This window comes from Musca autumnalis, unplaced genomic scaffold, assembly GCF_047663935.1.
Source record: "Musca autumnalis isolate F117 unplaced genomic scaffold, ASM4766393v1 scaffold_3, whole genome shotgun sequence".
NCBI classification, from domain to species: domain Eukaryota; kingdom Metazoa; phylum Arthropoda; class Insecta; order Diptera; family Muscidae; genus Musca; species Musca autumnalis.
In genome coordinates, this window is record NW_027411866.1 from 261953691 (window position 1) to 261970859 (window position 17169).

At 33.8% G+C, this 17169-nt stretch overlaps 1 protein-coding gene across 4 annotated transcripts in view; it reads right to left on the bottom strand.

Annotated features, from left to right (window-relative positions):
- Positions 1–10871: 10871 nt before the first annotated feature.
- The window catches only part of Neto (Neuropilin and tolloid-like), a 151448-nt gene continuing 145150 nt past the window's right edge, over positions 10872–17169 (bottom strand). For 2 of the 4 annotated variants that reach the window (XM_073978375.1, XM_073978374.1), the window contains one exon: positions 10872–15504. In XM_073978375.1, coding sequence (XP_073834476.1) covers positions 14832–15504 — 673 coding nt within the window. In that variant the 3' untranslated portion in view covers positions 10872–14831. The remainder of the gene's footprint in view (positions 15505–17169) is intronic. The other 2 variants (XR_012411853.1, XR_012411852.1) reach the window with 2 other exon arrangements.

A 17169-nucleotide genomic window follows, 5' to 3' on the forward strand; every position in this document is an offset into this window, starting at 1 on the left:
ATGTCTATATTTTTATTTGGCTATGCTAATAATAAAAAATAAAATTTTAATATAATATGTTCCACATTATTTTCTTGGTGGATTTGTGATATATATAAAAGTGATATACGTAATGTATATACAGTCTGTCTCGAAAGTTAGTTGAGTGTTCCATTTTTCAAAAGGACATTGGCCCCAAAAATATGGTATTCCTTCTAGGAATTCACGTTTTATCAAACAGGAAAAGTTGAAACTCTGTCCTCAAATGACCTCATATTAAAACTTTAGTGCTTTTATGAGCTTTTTATGACATCAGAATTCACACACAGGACATAACACTGGACTTTTGACGCTAGAGTAGTTTGTGGTGTTCAATAAGTTAAAGTGCTTTTTAACCCTAATACATTTTGGTTTTAATGTAGCATACTAACTTTTCCGACAGACTGTACATATGTATGTATGTAGAATTCATTCACTGGTACTTCTTGTAAAAACATTTCAATTTTGGAATTGGAAAATACAAACAAATTTAGTTTTTTTTTGTCACAAAAACTAAAAGAACCCCACAACTCTGTGATTGATAAGTTACGTTGTCACTTGCCAGCAATGCTCTATATGGAAAGAAGAGTTCCAGTTGATTTGTATGCAATTTACATAACCTAAATGACCTGCCCAGTCAGTTCAAACGGTCGGTCGTTCATTCGTTTGTAAATTGTTCTGATTGGCGTGTCATTTGTCAATTGCTGATTTTTATGTCGATGACAGGCTTTGGGCAAATATTTGATTAAAATAACGCCCTATGAAAAATTACGCATTCAATGTGTGAGTGTGTGTGCGATTAATAAATGATCTATGATTTGTTCAATTATTTGTTGAAGGGGCAGTTTTTGTGTTTTAATTAAATGTGATTTATTCAGCTGTTAACAACAACAAAACACGTGTTGTATCAAAGAAGAAAAAATCAATCTTGGAGTCTCAAACCTGTTTGGAATTCATTAATTTATGTTAGACTATTATAAAGTAAACAATATGAATTTTTAATTGAACAAATTTGCATAAACGAAATTAATTTCAGTAAAAGACGCGGGAAACATTGCATACTTTTAGGCGATGAAAAAATTATGATATCAAAAATCTAAAAATTGTTCAAAATTGTATTTGATATATGTAGTTTGAATAACATATTCTAACACAAACCACTGAAGAATTGTCAGAACCTCTTCAAAATTAGATTTCTTTCATTTTTGAAAGTACTAAGCTCTTTCGCCACACTAATGGAAGAATATCGCTTTCTTTTAAAAAAAGTTTTAATACAAATATACCACGTTACAGTCATTCAATTGGGCCAGTGCATGTAGAACCTTTAAAATACTTAAAATCTGGAGGTACCTTCATACTGATATACTAAAACGTGAACATATATGATAATTTTCTTCGTGGAGCTTTTCTACACATTGAAAATCCGAAATACTAAGTTACAATCACTACAGCAGACTAATCCTTAAATAAACTTCACATCGAGCGGTATCGTAGTAACTTTCAATCTGCGAACGCGTACTACAAAATGTCGGACATTTCGGTAAGATAAAGTGGCTAAAACATTCAGAATACGAAAATCGGGAGGTCTCCTTTCTGTGGGGGATATACGAAAAGGTGGACCTTTACTCATAATTCTCTTGTGGCCTATTTTATACCGACATGGAAGTCAAAATACAAAATTTCAGCCATTTCGATTTTCAAAATATTGAAAATCGAAAGTACCGCCCTTCCGACAAATTTCTGGTGGAAAGTTATATACTCCCAACGAAGACCAAATAACATGTTTTAGCCACAACCTTCAAAATACCAAAAATTGGGAGGTACAGTTTTATGGGGGCTATATCAAAACGAGGACCTATACCGACTAATTTCAGGCGGAAAGTTTTTACCTCAACGAAGATTAAATACCAAATTTCAACCATTTCGGTGGGTTATTGAGGCCACAACCGTCAAAATACCTAAAATCGGGAGGTACCGTCCTATAGGGGCTATATGAAGCCCAACGAACCCCAACGAGCACTAAATACAAAATTTAAGCCATTTCTGTAGGATGTTGTTGAAGGTTGTGACATCAACCTTAAAAATACTGAAAATTGGGAGGTACCGTTCTATGGGGGCTATATCAATGCGTGGACCGATATAGTCCATTTACAATACCAAACATCCTAGGAGTGATATAAACTTCTATAGCAAGTTTTAAAGCTGTATATTAAAAATTGCGAGCTGTATGGTTATATCGACTTAGAATTTTATGCTGATCAAGAATACATACACATGTAATTTATGGGGTCTCCGACTAATATTTCGATGTGTTACAAACGGAATGACAAATATAATGATGGAGGGTATAATTATATATGTCATTATTACACATAAAAGATTCCTAGAAAAAACGTAAAAAATCATAGATGATTCCAATAACTATCAGGTGGAATTGTTACCTTAATATTGTCAATCAATGTAATGATCTCGTGTCTCTGATTTTTGATACAGTTTGTCAATAATTGTGAAGTGGTACTTTTTGGTCCACATGATAATCATGTTAATGGGGTTATTCTATGTCTAATCTTGTTGATAGTAGATAACCACTAATAATAATATTCATAAAATGTCATGATTTTCAAATATTTAACGAAAACACGGTGTATTTTCGAACCTCCATTTCATTTCGGAAACATTTGTTGAAAACTTAGTTAGCACTACATGCAATTATTGGTTTTGGTACTTGTTTTTGTGCTACAAGGGAATTTTTTATTTATTTTTCCAATCATGTCTTTCAATGCAATAATTTGTCATTTTACATAAATTAATAAAAAAAATATTCATTTTCTTGATACAAACTGTACTTGACTTCAATAAATATCCTTTCAGCTATACAATATCCGAATATTCGAATTTGATTACCTGTATGTACTATATGTCCATACATACATACATATGAACATATAACTGTTAATCGAATGTAAATGTGACAAATTATTTGCATTTCTTTAAGATAATTGGTTTACTGAGACGGTATCAAAATAAATGAAGTCTATTTTATGTATTTTACTTTTACTTCATTCAATTACACAGTGCTACAAAAAATAATAAAAATGTATGCTCCTTGAATGTACTCGAAATTTCGCTTGCGTAGTCATATTTTACATTATGTCTTCTAGGGCCTATACACATTTCACAATATCCTTCTGCGTTGAGCAGCCGTTTATTTGAATTCCTTATTGTAGTGCTGTTTAATTCACCTGTGTAAGCGATTTTCGTGATATCACGATATCCTTTATTTGGCCTTTACAAATTCCGTTCATTTTATTAAAAGTACTCAAAAGAATTTTCCAGCGATCAAAAATCTCCAATCTTTTCAGTAAACTTGCATATTTGCTCACGTTAAAGAATGACAATGTTTGGCTTTACGTTTGCGAGATATGGAAATGGATTTTTTGCTTTTAATGTCTGTCCATTTCCTCTTTTTTTGCTATGGATACATGGGTGTGTTTGTTTGAGCGTGTGATATACAAAGGGAAACATCTGCTGCAGTGTCTGTTATTGCACATCATTTTCATATAAATAAACAGGCTCACATGTACATGCACACATACAAATGCATGAAACATGAGCGAACGTATACGGATGTCAGAAACGACAATGACATTGCCGCCATCCTTTCCTCGTTGCTTTTTGTCAATGTGTTTGAGACTAACTGCGTTGGGCATTTGACTACAAAGGAATGATGCTGATGTTGCTGTTGATGTGGTGTTTCTTTTTGTTACCCAGAACATGATGGAACACGCACAACCGGTCAAACATGATGCTGTAGTAACAATCAATGATTCCATGTCCGGACCATTAGTTTAGCGGGTCATTTATAATGTAAACACATACGCACACATTCCTACAGTATTGGAAACACATATTAAGGAAACGTAGCTCAAACACAGTTTCAAAAACAAATTACGGAAGATTTCAATAACATGATTTTTATCTATATTAATAAAAGAGTAGAGTGACTGATTCACTGACTGACTGACTGACTGATTGATTCATCAACGCCCAGACGAAACGGCTGAAGCTAGAATCATGAAATTTTGGGTGAGGGTCACTCTTGGTCCGAAGGTGACAGATAAGGCTTGGTTTTTGGAAATTCGAACTGGAAGGGTACTAAAAGTACTAAAAGGTACTAAATATGGTACCGTTTGTATTTGGCGAACCGGTAAAGCTAGAACTTTGAAATTTGGAATGAAGGTCACTGATGGAGAGTTAGAAAGGTGTACCAAAGGGTTTTTAGAAATTCGAACTATAAGTGTACGAAAAGTACTAAAGTGTACTAAATTTGGTGCCAATTCGTACTTTGCGAACGGATAAAGGTTATAGGTTGAAATTTGGTGTGAGAATCAAGGTTAAAAGGTACGGTTGACATAAGGAGGTGGTTTAGGAAAAGTGTACACATGTGTACGAAAAGTACTAAATGGTACTAAATTTGGTACAATTATGATTTGTGCGAACGGATAGAGCTGGAATCCTGAAATTTTGAATTAAGGCTACTGTTGGAGAGTAGAATGGACGTAGTTTTGAAAATTCGTACTTATGGGTGCGAAAAGTACTAAATGGTACTAAATTTGGTACCCTTATGATTTGGGCGAACGGATAGAGTTGGAATCCTGAAATTTTGAACTAAGGTTACTGTTGCAGAGTAAAATGGAAGTAGTTTTGAACATTCGTACTTATGGGTACGAAAAGTACTAAAGGGTACTAAATTTGGTACAATTTGGATAAAGGTTGAACGGATAGAGCTGGAATCCTGAAATTTTGAATTAAGGCTACTGTTGGAGAGTAGAATGGACGTAGCTTTGAAAATTCGTACTTATGGGTGCGAAAAGTACTAAATGGTACTAAATTTGGTACCCTTATGATTTGGGCGAACGGATAGAGTTGGAATCCTGAAATTTTGACCTAAGGCTACTGTTAGAGGGTAGAATGGACGTTGTTTTGAAAATTCGTACATATGGGTACGAAAAGTACTAAATGGTACTAAATTTGGTACACTTATGATTTGGGCGAACAGATAGACAGTAACCTGTTGGAGAGTAAAATGGAAGTAGTTTTGAACATTCGTACTTATGGGTACGAAAAGTACTAAAGGGTACTAAATTTGGTACAATTTGGATAAAGGTTGAACGGATAGAGCTGGAATCCTGAAATTTTTGAATTAAGGCTACAGTTGGAGGGTAGCATGGAAGTAGTTTTGAAAATTCGTACTTATGGTTACGAAAAGTACTAAATTGTACTAAATTTGGTACAATTACGACGTGGGCGAACGGATGGAGGTGGAATCCTGAAATTTTGAACTAAGGCTACTGTTAGAGGGTAGAATGGACGTTGTTTTGAAAATTCGTACATATGGGTACGAAAAGTACTAAATGGTACTAAATTTGGTACACTTATGATTTGGGCGAACAGATAGAGTTGGAATCCTGAAATTTTGAACTAAGTTGGAGAGTAAAATGGAAGTAGTTTTGAACATTCGTACTTATGGGTACGAAAAGTACTAAAGGGTACTAAATTTGGTACAATTTGGATATAGGTTGAACGGATAGAGCTGGAATCCTGAAATGTTTGAATTAAGGCTACAGTTGGAGGGTAGCATGGAAGTAGTTTTGAAAATTCGTACTTATGGGTACGAAAAGTACTAAATTGTACTAAATTTGGTACAATTACGACGTGGGCGAACGGATGGAGGTGGAATCCTGAAATTTTGAACTAAGGCTACTGTTAGAGGGTAGAATGGACGTAGTTTTGAAAATTCGTACATATGGGCACGAAAAGTACTAAATGGTACTAAATTTGGTACACTTATGATTTGGGCGAACGGATAGAGTTGGAATCCTGAAATTTTGAACTAAGGCTACTGTTCGAGAGTAAAATGGAAGTAGTTTGAAAATTCGTACTTATGGGTACAAAAAGTACTAAATGGTACTAAATTTGGTACAATTTGGATATAGGTTGAACGGATACAGCTGGAATCCTAAAATTTTTGAATTAAAGCTACAGTTGGAGGGTAGCATGGGAGTAGTTTTGAAAATTCGTACTTATGGGTACGAAAAGTAATAAATGATACTAAAATTGGTGCAATTATGATTCAGGCGAACGGATAGAGTTGGAATCCTGATGTTAGAGAGTAGAAAGGAAGTAGTTTTGAAAATTCGTACATATGGGTACGAAAAGTACTAAAGGGTACAAAATTTGGTACAATTATGATATAGGCTGAACGGATATAGTTGGAATCCTGAAATTTGAATTAAGGCTGCTGTTAGAGAGTAGAATGGAAGCAGTTTTGAAAATTCGTACTTATGTGTACGACAAGTACTAAATGGTACTAAATTTTGTACAATTTGGCTTTAGGCTGAGCGGATAGAGCTGGAATCCTGAAATTTTGAATTAAGGCTGCAGTTGGAGGGTTAAATTGAAGTAGTTTTGAAAATTCGTACTCATGGGTATGAAAAGTACTAAATGGTACTAAATTTGGTACAATTACGATTTGGGCGAACGGATAGAGCTGGAATCCTGAAATTTTGAACTAAGGTTACTGTTGGTGAGTAGAATGGAAGTAGTTTTGAAAATTCGTACTTATGGGTACGCAATGTACTAAATGATACTAAATTTAGTACAATTATGATTTAAGCGAACGGATAGTGCTGGAATCCTGAAATTTTGGATTAAAGATATAGTTGGAGGGTAGAATGGAAGTAGTTTTTAAAATTCGTTCTTATGGGTACGAAAAGTACTAAATTTGGTACAATTACGATTTGGGCGAACGGATGGAGCTGGAATCCTGAAATTTTGACCTAGGCTACTGTTGGAGAGTAGAACGAAAGTAGTTTTGAAAATTCGTACTTATGGGTGCGAAAATTACTATATGGTACTGCATTTGGTACAATTACGATTTGGGCGAATAGATAGAGCTGGAATCCTAAAATTTTGAAATAAGGCTACTGTTGGAGAGTAGCATGAAAGTAGTTTTGAAAATTCGTACTTATGGATACGAAAAGTACTAAATGATACTAAATTTGGAACAATTACGATTTAGGCGAACGGATAGAGCTGGAATCCTGAAATTTGAATTAAGGCTGCTATTAGAGAGTGGAACGGAAGTAGTTTTGAAAATTCGTATTTATGGGTACGAAAAGTACTAAATGATACTAAATTTGATACTAAATGGTACTAAGTACTAAATGATAGTAAGATTTGGGCGAACGGATGGAGCTGGAATCCTGAAATTTTGAACTAAGGCTATTCTTGGAGAGTAGAACGAAAGTAGTTTGAATATTCGTACTTATGGGTACGAAAAGTACTAAATGATACTAAATTTGGAACAATTACGATTTAGGCGAACGGATAGAGCTGGAATCCTGAAATTTGAATTAAGGCTGATGTTAGAGAATAGAATGGAAATAGTTTTGAAAATTCGTACTTATGGGTACGAAAAGTACTAAGTGGTACTAAATTTGGTACAATTACGATTTGGGTGAACAGATAGAGTTGGAATCTCGAAATTTGAAGTTGAGACTACTGGTGGAGTGTAGGATTGAGGAAGTTTTGGAAATTCGTACTTATGTGTACGAACAGTACTAAGTGGTAGTAAATTTAGTACAATTTGTATTTGGGTGAACGGATAGAGCTTGATTCCTCAAATTTAGACTGAGTGTCGCTGATGAAGTGACCAAAGTACTAAATGATACAAAATTTGGTTCGATGGTGATTTGAGTGAACGAATCCTGAATTCGTAATTGAGATTATTGTTGAAGTATAGAATTGAGGTACTCTTGGAAATTTTTACTTATGTGTACGAACAGTGCTAAATGGTACTATATATAGTACAAATTGGATTTGGGTGAACGGATAGAGCTGGAATCCTCAAATTCGGAATTGACATTACTGTTGCAGTGTAGAACTAAGGAGTTTTGGAAATTCGTACTTAGAGTACAAAAAGTACTAAATGGTACTAAATTTTGTACAATGGGGATTTGGGTGAATGGATAAAACTGGAATCCTGAAATGTGGAATTGAGATTTTTGTTGGAGTGTAGGATTGTGGTTGTTTTGGAAATTCGTACTTATGAGAACGAAAAGTATTACATTTCGTACAATTGGGATTTGGAATCTGGAATCCTGAAATTTGGAATTGAGATTATTGTTGAAGAGTAGGATTGAGGTAGTTTTGGAAATTCGTACTTATGGGTACGAAGAGTACTTAATGGCACTCAATTTGTTGTTGGGTGTAGAGACAGTGCTGAAATCTGTATTCTTTGGATTTAGGGTGAGTATTGGTGTGCAAAGTTGGTATCGCTGTTAATATGTAAGGGTGAGATACTGCTGATCTTTTTCAAATCGAACTAAAGAGGATTCGAACAGTACTAAAATAACAATAAATATTGATTAAAATTGGTATTAGTGCAATAAAATTTTCAGTGTTCGCCATTTTCACATTTTATACTGTTTATTTGTTTTTTATATCTTTTCCGTATACGAAGTAGCGGGCACTTTGCTAGTCTTGTATAAAAAGGAAAAAAAAACGAATGGAACTAGAAACTAGAAGAACGTAGAGTTCGTATTTAATAGGCGAATATTCAAAAACATACAGTTTGACAAGTAATTGTTTTCAAACTAAGAAAACGAACACTTTCCATGCATTAATTAGTGAAAAATGACAAATAGTTGTGATAAAAATGTCGGGTTCTGTGTAAAAATCAGTTGATCGACTTGTTTAAGAGCAGTTTAAATGCATAAATTAAAAATTAATTCATATAGTTCGACAACAATAACCAAAACTAATACCCAGCAAAATTTGAAGGAAGGGGTTCCATGCGATGATGTGATTTCATGGCACCTTTTGCATTGGTTCAATTGAAGTCGTGAAAGATCCAATCTTTTCATCAGCATTTGAACATATGCATAGGAAGTCGTGAAAGATCCGATCTTTTCATCAGCATTTGAACCCATTCGATCCAATAGAGATGAATTTTGTGTTTTTATTTATACATATTTTTCTAAATATATATGATTAATTATTTGCAATAGGCTTGATGTTGTCGGAGACTCGAAATCACAGCCAACGTTGTTAAAACTCTAGTCGTAATGATAACGTCATTTCAAAGGGTTGGTGAAAATGACATGCCAAAGCATTGGTGGAAATGACATGCCAAAGCATTGGTGAAAATGACATGCTTTGGATCCAAAAATGAATAGCATCTTTTGGGGTCAACGCTCATATAAAATGCATGAAGATGCTAAAAAGATGACATGCCAGATCACATTCACCCATGATTGAATGGCATCTTTGGCATCGAACATTTTGCTGGGTAATTAACATGTTATACAAGGTGGCAAACAAATGTTTTCAAAACGTAATGAAGGTTTCAAAATACCCCATTTATTCGGTAAATACTTAAAAATCATGACATTTTATGACTTTTTTCTTAATAAGGATTAACTACTTACAAGTACCAACAATATTAGGTATATAATATCCCTACAAAGAGGGTTACCATATCGCTCATTTTCTCAAAGAGTGGCATAACTCAAAAAACACGTTTTCCGAATTAGCAATTTCTGTTTTTTCTACGACTTCTACTTTATCTTGTGTCAAATTTTCATGCTGATATCTCTAAACCTCGATGAGTTACAGCACTTTTATTACGAGCTTCGCATAATTCAACACAAAAGTTTTTTGAGTTTAAGAAGCACAAAAACACATCAAACCATGCTTGATCTTGCACAGAAATTTAGCACTAATATCTGGCTAACTGTTTGCAAAATATGGTCCAAGTAGTTATTTTAGTTTTTGTGTAACAATCTTTTTAAGTTGGGGAGCCTAATTTTAATCGCCAACTTAAAACCCGTTTTCCTCGAAACTGGGTTTTTTGAGATGTGTCACTCTTTGAGTAAATGAGCGATATGGTCCAAGAGGGTACCAGATCGTATTACATGTAAACAATGTCCTATAGCTCTCAAACCGGGAATATCTGAAAACTAAGGCGTTTTATGAGTTTTTTAGTTCACCAGGATGGACTGGCATCAATTACAATAAATATTGCCTACAGAATAACTCGATCAGGAGGGTTGCCAGATCGACTAAAAAAGTACCAGGTCTTACTAACAGTAAACTGGACCTCCTAGGCCCATAATCAGCTCTTAAAAGTGGTTTTTTAATTAAGAGATAAGAATATTTCATGAAACAGTCGAAAATAGCACAAACTACAAACATTTTATATACACGTAGTTGTTCCGAAATTATGATATAAAATTGGTTTTCTTGGAAGCAATCTTAGGGAAAGTTAAATTCACTTGTGATAATACGTAGATGGCAGGATTCTGTATGGAAATCCAAAGCGGCTACTGGGACATTAATAACGAACGACACTGTTTTCATCAACATGCACCAATAGTGAAATTTGATGAATGCTCTCGTCACTTGGACAACTACCCAAACATACACACACACATCAACACTTACACATTTCGTAGGCTTGTATGTAAACATTTCTTCTAAAACAAGGACACGCTTTCGTTCCCAGCAAACCAATCGTACTGAAATCGTAGCGAAATAGGAACAAAATTCGGACGATACGTCCGATTTCGGATCAAAAATCGTAACGATATCTTAACGAAATGTCGTAGCGAAATTGGATCGATTTCGGTCAGAATTCGGAACGAAATCGGAAGAAAATCCTTGGGAAAGTCGGCATGCTACTTTTTTCCTCCGAATTTTCGTACAGGTTTCTGAACGATTTTGGAATAATTTCGTATAAAATATCGAAGGAAAATAATTTTTATTCTGGCGGCTCTTTTTTATTGATCAAATTTTCTTTGTTAATTTTTATTGGAAGATTGTAATTTCAAATACATCATCTAATGATTTTCACTGTTGTTATCATTTTGTAGTTATAGTAGAACAATGTAAACATTGTATACGAATATGTTGAGTCTATCAGCACTAGGTTAAATTTTTATATGTTGGATTTATATTAAAAATATTTAAAAAGTGTATATCGGCCTTTTTGTAGAAAATTTACTTCTGTTGAAACTGAGGTATGGGGTATTGTATCTCGCGAATTGTTGTAATATACCATAACTTTTGAACGCATTAAGGTAAAATAAACTGTTTTAGCACGATTCACCGATGGATTTCTTAAAATTATAATTTGAGCGGAAGCTGTGGTCATATTAATGTAAAAAAATAGAAAAAAATCGTTGAAGGAAACGAGTTTTTTTAAGTCAATTTTCAATTAGTGGCTTTACAATACAATGTAGAGTATAATGTTCAAAGAAGAAGTTAAAGAATACACTTCAGAGATGAAGTTTGTAATGTAGGATTTTTAAATATAACCACCGCATCAATCTCAAACGGATGCTGACATTTTGAAGACTGAAAAATTGGGTTTTTTTTGAATTTTTGCTCTAATCGGAACGCGCAACTGTTCTCGTTTGAAAACTGATTACGAGATCGTAGTACTCGCGATTACGCATTTTTTGATGTATAACTCGGGCGTGTAGCCTTCAAAGGTTCACAACAATCTCAGCTTAAAATCGAAATTTTTGTGCGTATTTTTTTTTAAAAACCAGTTTTTTGGATTCAAAACTTACAAATGCCTTTCGATTTCAGTGGAAACCCGCGTGAATTTAGTTTTTTTACGTTCTGAATCTAACAAGCCTTTGCGCGTCTAAATCCATCCACTAGATCGGCGGATATGATACCCCTCAAATTTCGAAAATATGCAAAAAATATTTTTGAAAATATCGCGTATTTAGACGCGTTTTAGATGTGTTATTCCTACTTAGATAAATAGAGCGAAACGCATATTTAAAATGTGCGAAAACAGATATTGAAAAACGTTCGCGAATCCGGAGACATAATAGATTTTTTCTAAAAACTGAGTGCGATGCTACATCCACGGTTCTTGATGGATCGCATTGAAATGACATAGGATGATGTATTTTTTAATGGTGATCATTGAAATCGGATGCGCATAAAATGCAAATGTACTTCGTGGAAATTATGGGCATTTTACTGTTTTTTGCACCCTAACATGCAACTGATGCTACATCGTGGTCGTCAAATGGAATTTCACAAAGTGTATATCAAATAAGAGGGATTGATTCGCTGTTTTGGAAAATCGGATGCGCATCTTGTGATTTCCACTATTACGCGGTTTCTATGCGTTTCAAATGTTGTAATATTCAATATAACATTATTTTAATGTTATGCCACAGTTGGAATTCCTTGTGATTTAATATAATGTTCTAAAAATATTCGCCAATAGGAAAACTATAAGTGAAAAAGTTGTTGCAACGGAATATCTTCATTATTGCGTGAAATTTGGACGAAAATGACGAAGAACTCAATCATTTTTTCTTCAACATTTCCTATAAAACCATAAAAAAATAAAATTAGAATAACATAATTTTCATTTTTTTCGTCACATTTTCATTGTATTTTTGCAAATAACACGAATACTATAGCTCCAAACTTCACGACTTAGGTTTCATTTTATTCCTCACAATGTCTGGATGCTGCTATAATTTTTTTATATATTTTTTGTAAGTATAAGCGCTATTGTTTCAAAAATATGTTTGTAAATACGTGAAATTATTTAACAAATTTAATTTTTCGCGAATCCATTGAAACTTTTTGAATTTTTTTTTTGCATATTCTCAAAGGGTGCGAATTCAGTTAACGACAATTGGATATAACAGCTTACTATATTAAGCCGCGATTTTTTTTAGAATTTTTTCTAATTAGCATAATTAAAACGGTCATATCTTTTGCGCGCAACAATCAAAGTTGGTAACGAAAACAGATTTGGAATGACGATTTTTTCTTAATCTATGTACCAAAAATCATAGATGTAGTATCAACATTTTTTTTGAGTTTTTTGAAATGGAAAAGACGATTTTAGACATTTTTGCTGATATACGAATTTTAAGACCATGCATTTTGTTCTTCGACAACATACTAAAATGTTGCTTGTTAGATATATACAAAAGGTGGTTGTTGTGCGAAGGGAAATTTGTTTCCGACACATCGATCCGAATTCGTAACGAAATCGGAAGAAAAACAGTAGCATATTCGAAGGGAAATTTACTTCCGACATTCTCTCCGAAATCGGAACGAAATCTGAAAGATTTTGATTCCGAAATTGTTCCGATGTGTCGGACATCAGACATTTGGTTTGCTGGGTTGTTATATAAAAAAAATATGTGTATGTATATTTGGGTTATGGCTTTTTACAACCTCGTTGTATCATATTATGAAGAGTTTTTACGCGAGATTACATAAAATCTTAATTATAATGTTATTCGGTAAAAAACCTCCCGCATAAAATGATTTTAAACTTTTTATGTAGCAGCTGGTTACGAAGTTTTGCGGCAATTCACACCATATGCGATCACGCACGATACGGTGAAGTCGAAGTTTTTCTGCAATTTACACAAATACGACACGATTGCTAAGAAAGAGAACAAATGTTTTGATTTGTTCTGGTTCAACACCTTGTTTGACCTACCAATTTACTAACACATTTGCAATACTTGTGTTTTCTAAAATACATTCAAATTTTTGTCGTTCTCTTCTTGGTCACCTTTGATTCTCACACAAATACGACCTTAAAACATATTTAAGAGTAATTTTGACCATCTATGCTAAAGTATGAGCGTGTAAGAGCGGGAGAGAGCAAATGTTTTGTTTTGTAGCTTGCGAGCTTACAAACTTACTAAGCCACTATCATACAAATGTTTTTAATACATTCACATTTTTGACTGCCCTCTTCCAAAATAACATAATATTTTATTTCTCACTAATTTTATCTTATTATCATAACACACACGTATATCATTTATAAAAGTGGTTTTTTTCGGCACCTTGTGTAATACTCAAATGATATAACGTTTATTTTAGCCATTAATAGGCAAAATCTTTGAGAAAAATGTCAAAAAGTTATAACCCTAATGTACATACACATGAACATTGAATATGTTGTCGCATACTGATGGACGATGAAAGAGAAAGTAGCATCTGTATCAGCAGTACATTGTACTGGTATCCAAGTATGACATATGATGACGATCGAGGCGTTTTTTGCTACTGCTGATGTTGTAAATCAGCACCACTACTGCCATCATCGTGTTGTTGTATTTCGTGCTATTTATCATAAGTTAAGGCATACATACTATGTTTGTCGAATGTTTTTGTTCTGGTTTGGGAATACCACAAACATTTGGACCACGCACAAGAGGAGGACAATAAACAACGAAACGGAAGAGTAACATGACCAAACAAACATGTTACGCCCGCCATACACAACATGAATGAATCTTGTTCAAAGGTCATGTTGCTTATAATTGCTGTGTAAATGTAGACAACGCTGGCGGGGTGTTAACGATATGGTTTAAACATTGCCTAAAATCCACTCTAATTGAATTTTCTTTAAAAGTTCGTCACTAGCCCATGTTGCATATTCTGTGAAGCTGTGTCAGCCAGCCAGACGTCCTCCGTAAACTGTCAATAGCGTTTTTCGGATTTTATTAACAAATGAATCGACTGTGATTAACGAAATAAACTAGCATGTCATGCATAACAAAAGTGCGATAGACGAACGCACAATGGCCCCAATGCCCGACAAGTCTCGACTTTGTCAACTCATGTGTCGTTTGCTCCAGAAGAGCCGTCGTCAAAGAAATGTGAATGGTCGGAGGTTTAATGCAATATTCTGTACAAAGTTGTTGTTTGGAGCAGGGGTTGTTGGGTTTAGATTTCCTTAATTGTCAATGGGATGTCATAATTATAACATCCGGTGCTGAGTTTCTAATGTCGATGAATAGCTTTGACTCATCAAGTTTGGTCTGTTTATTCTTGGCACTGCCAGCTGGACCTACGGCGGCGGTGGGATCTCTGCCTCGGGCAGCACTGGATCCTGTTGATATGGCTGTAACAATGGTTGTGCCAGATGCTGGCACTGTGGTAATGTGCGTTCCCGTCGACGAAGGGGGATAGTGATGTTGATGTTGGTCTGGCAAATGTTGATGCTGATGACGTGACAATGTTTGCTTTTGTAATTGCTGTTGTTGTTGTTGTTGTTGTTGCTGCTGCTGTTGATGTTGATGATGATGGTGACAAATTTCCTGTGAAGGCCGATGATGCAAGTGACGATGTTGCTGCTGTAACTGTTGTTGCGGCTGCACCATAGTCGTCATATGCTCCTGAGTTTGTGGATGATCCGTATCAATGGATCCCTGTGGCAGGTGAATATTACGTCTGGATAATGTGGAAGTTGTACCCAATATTGGTTGTGCCGTCGCCATTTGGGCTGCATCATAGCCGAATGTTGAGAACCGAGGAGGTGGTGGTACGCCTTCTACACTTCGATGGCCACCACCAACAATTGAAGGTGTTTTAGATTTTGAACGCAGCAATGAGGAGGTGCCAAATAATGATTCTCTATAATGAAAAGATGGAGAGAGAGTAATGGGGAAAATGTTAAAACGCATCATTAATTTTAAGTGTCATTTGAATAGTTGATAGAGGTACTATTCAATGCTTAGAATAATGCAAGTCACATTAAAGAACAGTAGATTGTCCATTAAATGAATGCATGATTTAAAAGATAACAATATAGTACACATGGGGATTTCTGAGTGAAATCTGACACTTTATCAAAACTTGGTTTTTAATTTCCTTTGTTTTTTGCTGTGGTAATGCTGAATATCGGAAAACATTTCAGAATGTTTTCAAAAAAGTCGAATTCTGTATTTTTATTTTAATATTTTGTGTTTTTTATCAATAATTGCACTCTTATGTTTCCTTAAAATTTTATTAAACTACGATTAATTACAAAAAATGGAAGCCCTATTTGGTAGTTCGAAACCAAAAAGACTATTTTTTATTATTATGTCAATGCAATTTTTTTATACCAGCGTGAAACATTTGTTATTTAAAAAAAAATAAATAAATAAAAAAATTAATTTTTAACATTGGTTGTTTTATTAGGAATTTGTTTTAAGCATCTTAAAAACTGCTTGATTTGTCGATTCAGAAATTATTGTACCAGCTTTAGTTGGTATAACTGAATGTATTTCATTTAGCCATTACATATCTCAAATCCTCATTCCCAAAATAAAACAACAAAACTATTGTTAAAAATGTATTTTTTTCATTTTTTGGTAAAATAACATATGTTTCACTCTGGTGTAAAGGAAAAATTCTATTGACAAATTTAAAAAAAAAATTAAGAAAAATAGTAATTACTCGAATTCCAATAACAAACACGGCTTTTTGTAATTAGTCTTAGTTTAATACAGAAACATTTCAAGAAAATCGAATTGATAATCATTGATAAAAATTGATTTGTAATATTAAATCGTGATAATTTCACCGAAGTCCACAACGTCATTTTTTCTATTTTTTATTTTAACTGATAAAAAACAAAAATAAAAACAGATTTTTTCTATTTGCACCAATTATGAGTATTTATTTGCCTATAGTTTTTACATAATTCGAATTTTTCAAGGCGCCATATTTAAGCCAACAAAAAAAAATCTGAAAATAGATTGAAATGTTTTGCTGATGAGCAGCAAATGAATAGGTGATAAATAGCAACATAAAAAAATCACTTTCACTCAGCATGTCACAAAATTTCAAAGTATTGGAAGTTAATGCTATGCAAGGGTCCTATCATTTTTGAAATTAATACAATATTTTTCCTTTATAAATTTGTGAAAGATTCAAAAATAGTAGACTCCAGCAGGTTTTGGAACGGCGTGTAAATAAATTAAAAACGACTCATGTTTTAAAAGAAAGACAAGACAAAAATTACAATTTTTACTTGTGATTTGTCGAATTAATACCAAAATTCTGTTGTTTGAAAAATAATTAGTTTTTGATCAAACTAAATTTTTGTACAGTTACACGAGTTTAATAGTATTTGGTCTTAAAGAAACTGAAGGTAGTTTTTGATTTTTTTAGTTTCGTTTAAACGACAGACTACTGTACTATGCATTGATGGTGTGATTGTGTCAATGCTACGACAATACGAATTCATTGTTATTGGAACATTGAAAAACACTCTTTCGGTTTCCATAAAATTTTATCACGGTAAATGCAGGA